Genomic DNA, 5,000 nt, shown 5'->3' with positions numbered 1-5,000 from the left:
TTCGTGGAATCGAAGGAAAATACAATAAACGAGATAAATACGATAAAGACGAAAATGAAAGAGACTCACACACTCACAACATGCATTCGCTGTCAGACGAAATGTGTGCGTTTTATTTGCCCTAATACTAAATGAAGAGTGGATGTGGTTGCCAACCATTTGTATTTAGTTCAGATAAGGAGAAAATTTAGATTTTGTAAGAAGATGAATGGTGATAAGCTCTATCGAGAATTTGATCAGTAGTATAATTACATGATATCAATTAATCTGCCACAAGGAGTTACATTACATGAATCAAAATATTTTTTTATCTATTCTAAGACTTATAAGACGATCTATCATCTGCAGTAAGAAAAGACATGAGACTTACCACATGATATTTTAAACCGACTCGAACGCAGCGTGATGTTGTGATGAGCCCCTCCAAGGCAGGTGACTCCTTTTTTCTCTCCATGTTTTCTCCGATTTTCCCAATGTGTGTGGCATTTCGTGAACTTGTTGGGCACATATCGCCATGGGGATTGCATGTACTTACGTTCAAGTAGTCGGCGTTTTGTAAAGCAAGCAGAAACATATGGCGAAGGATGTCCGAGTCTGTTCTTAGTCATGTCTCTCGTCATGACTGGCATATCAATTCATGTTCTCTTTGCCGCGTTCCACTTTTCGAGCTTTAATTCATTTCTAAGTCTGGGGGATATATTTTTGTACATTTCTCATAATTCCACAGAAGAGAACTTTTGACTCGGGAGATAATGAGGAGCATAAACATCGGCAAATATGTTTCTACTGTTTCCTGTGTAAACGAAGGATAACTCATTTGCAAAGAATTATGGAAGTCAAAACAGGATCCAAGTCTCACCGTTTCATGGGTGCACGAGTGGTTGAGATGAGGTAACCAAGAACGAGAGCATTAGCAAAAATATGGGTCAGCATTGTCTGGCATTGAATACCTATAGCTTTAAAGCATATTATGCGCTAAAACCCTGACCACTAACCACTGACCAGGCTTGGATCATTTTAGGTTTCATCTTATCTATTTGCAAACTTAACAAAATATTCAAAGATTTTTATGCATCAGTGGAATCTATAGGACCTAAGAAACAATATGCAGGTGAACATTTTTGCAAGTACGGTGATTTTTGCAAAAAAAAAAAATGCGCAGCCATTGTTTTCTGGAAAACACTGACCAACCGACTGACTGACTGTCACTGACCGTCACTGACCTACTTCCAAAAGACCAATCAATTGAGTTTTTGGATATTTATTAATTTAACCCAACCTAGACAGGTCACGTGTACCAGCATCTTAACAAACCGCTTAGTCTTTGGGGTACACATGTACACACAGCAACATGCCAGAATACGTGGAGCGGGACATTCGGCTTGATGTAGCGGACTTCTGTGCCCAGTGTCTGGCCATTGCCAGAAATCACCAGAGGTTATCACACTCAGGGATTACTGTTCACCCAGCAATGAAGGGTTAAAATCCCTGGCAATCATACTTGTACCATTTCAAGTACTATTTCTCTCCTGCACTGACTTTTTTGTTGCAAACATATACAAGATTTGATAATGACATTACATATTGATACCAGGTTGTCAGTGTCCAAAGGACATTTTTATACCAATATAGTTGTAAGAGAATTGAAAATACATTGTTTAGAATTTAATATTTAGAGAAATTCTCTTGTCTAAGGGAATTCAGTACAGTACATGTATATTCACCTGTGACAAAGTCCCCATCTCCAGGTCACAAACTATATTCAGCAATCTAAATTGGGAGGCTTGATGGATGGGAACATCACCGGCAAACATTGTCTTCACCTCAGTATGCATGGCAAGAGAGAGCTGAAACTCAGGAGTCCCGAGTGGACTTAGGCTGTGAGCAGTGTTTTCCGCTTGTCTCTAGATTATTTCTTGTACCGATGAGTACAACTTTTTGTCCTCTACAAGAATATTATCTTTAAATTGCCATAGCTTTGTGCATACTGTAAAGATTAACCCTTTCTAAATGTAAGTTTTGGGTACATATGCATATGAAATTTGTTTTATATCAAGACTCCCTTGTAATATGTTGTAGCTTAAACTTTAATCAGTATGTGTCCCACCCATGAAATACATATGTCAAAAGATAAATGTAAATTGTGATAATGATATTTTGGCTCCAGTCTGATTTTTGGTGCTGTCCAGCATCAAATTTTACTTGAAATAAGTCGCTTGAATTGGAAGGACCATTGGAATATGAAATTTGTCTGGTTGACAATTGTTTTTAATTTCAGGGGAAAAGAGATGTAGCATATTCTATACTGAAAAAAAAAATGTTGTCTTTTTAGAATCCATTGACCTGAGCATGGTCCTCTTGATAGAGGTGTCCAGTATCAGGAACTGATCATTTGAGTCATTTATTATACAAGATTATTCCATTAGGTTGCATTTGGCAATAAATAAAAGCTGTGAAGTGGTTGCTGAAGTTTACATGGTGTATTTGGAGCATAACGGTAATTTAACACAGAAGTATCAGGTGCCAGTGCTCTGCCGTCAAGAGTCACTTAGATGAAGATTTATATACTCAGATGTTATGTAAATTTGCAGATGAAGACCGTCTTCTTGTAATTATATAGGCTGTATTTTTATTTTTTTTAATGCACTTGACTGTGATTATTGATAAGGGGCCAGGAAACAAAAGTTCAATTGAATTGTGGTGCAGTGTTGAGTGATCACCACAACATCTGTGTTGTAGTAAAGGCCCACAAACTTCCACCATATATATTCTAACAGTAAATCATTAGAAGAGTCTGCAAATTCCATCTTGCCAAATAATGCAATCTGGAGAATTGTTGGCCTTTACCAGAGTGCTTAAAGGTGCAGAGGTCCACAGATCAGCATAGGGCCAATGGGAATACTTGAGTGTCATTTGAACTTTTATGTCTGTGATATGAATATGTTTCATCATTTTGTCACAAAATTAAACATTCATTTGGATAGTGAATCCTCAGCCCGATTTGCTCAGTTTCTGCAGTTAGGATGGGAAAATCCTGGTAGAGAAGAGAACCCTTGCCTAGGAATGTTGAGGGTCAGGGTTCAGGCCCCACCACTCTAACTGAAAGTACTCTGGTGTGGATATAGTGAGAAGGAGTGGAGGGCCACAACCACACTGGCAAGCTAGTGTGTGTAAACTAAGGTCAGAAGTGGCCAGTAGAGGTGTCCTCTCTGGCAGCAAGTCGTGGTTGACAATCATAAGTTTGCTTTCCTTATAACAGCCTCACAGTTCAAGCACTGACACTACATAAAAGGATTTTTATAAAGGAATAGTTTTTTTTTTTTGGTTTACTCAGAAAAGTTTATTCTTACCAAATCAATCTTCCTGCCAGCCCCTGTTCACTTGCAGACAATGTGTGTACAACCAGTCAGAGACTGTATAAGTTAAACCTTACCAAAAAAAAGTAGGTGAAGAAAGTATTATCGCTTTTATTTTTGGTAATTTCATATGATAGTGATATATTTAAAGTCATCCATGACTATGCAGTTATTTTTTTAATATGTGTGGAGTCATGTAAGACGTCACTGTTATTTTGTCAAATCATTGCTTATATCATTTTAGTTTCAAACCAGCTTGCTTAGAGAGCAGTGCTGAATTAGTAAGTGCTAACACTAACTTACTGTAGCTTGTTTTTATAAAGAATTTTAATAGTTTTGTTTGAATTCTTATTGTCATAAGATCTAATTATTAATTTTTTTTTTTTTTTCTTCTTTGAAAGGTAATTGTTCATGGAAGGTCTTTGAAGTGCAGTAAATTTGTTTGATGTCAAGAAGCTTTTACAAACTTAAGTTCATTATCAGTTTATCTAGTTTGTAATAATGAAGCATTGAAATAAGCTTAATTGTTTATTTATGGTAAATATATTAAACCATTAATTCCGGGTTCCTCGCTGCTTGTACATGGCCTGAAATCCAGGTATTATGCTTGCTTTGAGTGGTGATCACCCATTTGTGTGGCTTATAGGTCCACAAACACTCATGAGTGGTGTGTCTATTTGTCATTTGATATGTATATCAAGAGGATGATATTATTTTCCATGCAGAGACTCCATTTTGTCTCTCTCGGTGGTCTACAATTCTTTGCAATAATGTTGACAATAATTACATTTTTTTTTTCTTTTTTCTTTTCTTTGTTTTTTTTTTTTTCTTTCCTGTAATACACCCTACACTGCTGGTCATTGAGAGCAGCAATAGGTTACTGAGCATGGAAATAGTGTCCCTCCTGGAGTCATGGCTTACAGATTCCACACTCGTTTACTAGTGGAAATCTTGCAAGAGCCCCTTCCTAAATGCCCAATGAGTTTAATCACCCCCTAAGAACTTTGTACACTCCTTGCAAGTCGTTCCTGTCGTTCAGTCAGGTTTTTCCACGACGGCATATTTTCATCGCATGTTGGTCACGTTACCCAGATGCGAGGAGTTAACCAAGATGCTAGGAAAACTTAAAAGTATTAGAACTGCATGCCTTAAAATTTGGTTCTCCTTTTAAACACTTACTAGTATAAACCTTTTTGTTTCATTTCAGTTGCTATATTTGATTTTGAGTAAAACACATACTACATCAGAAATTTAATAGAAAGTTTATAGAATTAAAAAGCATTGTCACTTATATTCTAAAGGCCAGTATTCCATGACTAATACATTATCTTGTAGATTAGATTTGTTAATGAAGTCAGAAGATCACTCTTAATCTGTCATGTATAGATAATCATATCACATGTATCTGTTTGTGTGCTGTGATGTTGCACAACTCTTGGAATAGAAAATATTAAATGTGTACTAGGTATAATATTGGGTTATTTTTCAGGGAAGTTTGGTGTCACAATATATACTTTGCTGCTATCAGGGATTGTATTGCAAGTCTTTAGACTGGCTGGCGTGGAATAAAGAAAACAATGATTAATGATATCTGGGAAGGATTTGCTATGTTAATTAGAGATTAATCATTGAAAAGAAGAAGAC

General features: G+C 36.5%; 2 protein-coding genes across 9 annotated transcripts in view; one reads left to right on the top strand and one right to left on the bottom strand.

Annotated features, from left to right (window-relative positions):
* LOC125036669 (BTB/POZ domain-containing protein 10-like) overlaps positions 1 to 886 on the bottom strand; it is a 123,210-nt gene extending 122,324 nt beyond the window's left edge. For 6 of the 8 annotated variants that reach the window (XM_047629466.1, XM_047629469.1, XM_047629464.1 and 3 more), the window contains exon 1: positions 371 to 886. In XM_047629466.1, coding sequence (XP_047485422.1) covers positions 371 to 629 — 259 coding nt within the window. In that variant the 5' untranslated portion in view covers positions 630 to 886. Of the gene's footprint in view, positions 176 to 370 lie in introns of those variants that run through there. The other 2 variants (XM_047629472.1, XM_047629471.1) reach the window with 2 other exon arrangements.
* A 3,444-nt stretch (positions 887 to 4,330) lies between these two features.
* Positions 4,331 to 5,000, top strand: part of LOC125036670 (TBC1 domain family member 20-like) — a 10,974-nt gene continuing 10,304 nt past the window's right edge. The window contains exon 1 of the mRNA XM_047629473.1: positions 4,331 to 5,000. This exon is cut by the window's right edge and continues 15 nt beyond it. The gene's annotated coding sequence lies outside the window, so the exon portion shown is untranslated.

This window comes from Penaeus chinensis, chromosome 21 (genome assembly GCF_019202785.1).
Source record: "Penaeus chinensis breed Huanghai No. 1 chromosome 21, ASM1920278v2, whole genome shotgun sequence".
Taxonomy (NCBI): Eukaryota; Metazoa; Arthropoda; class Malacostraca; order Decapoda; family Penaeidae; genus Penaeus; species Penaeus chinensis.
The sequence above is the reverse complement of the archived record's forward strand: the minus strand, read 5'-3'. Positions and strand labels throughout refer to the sequence as shown.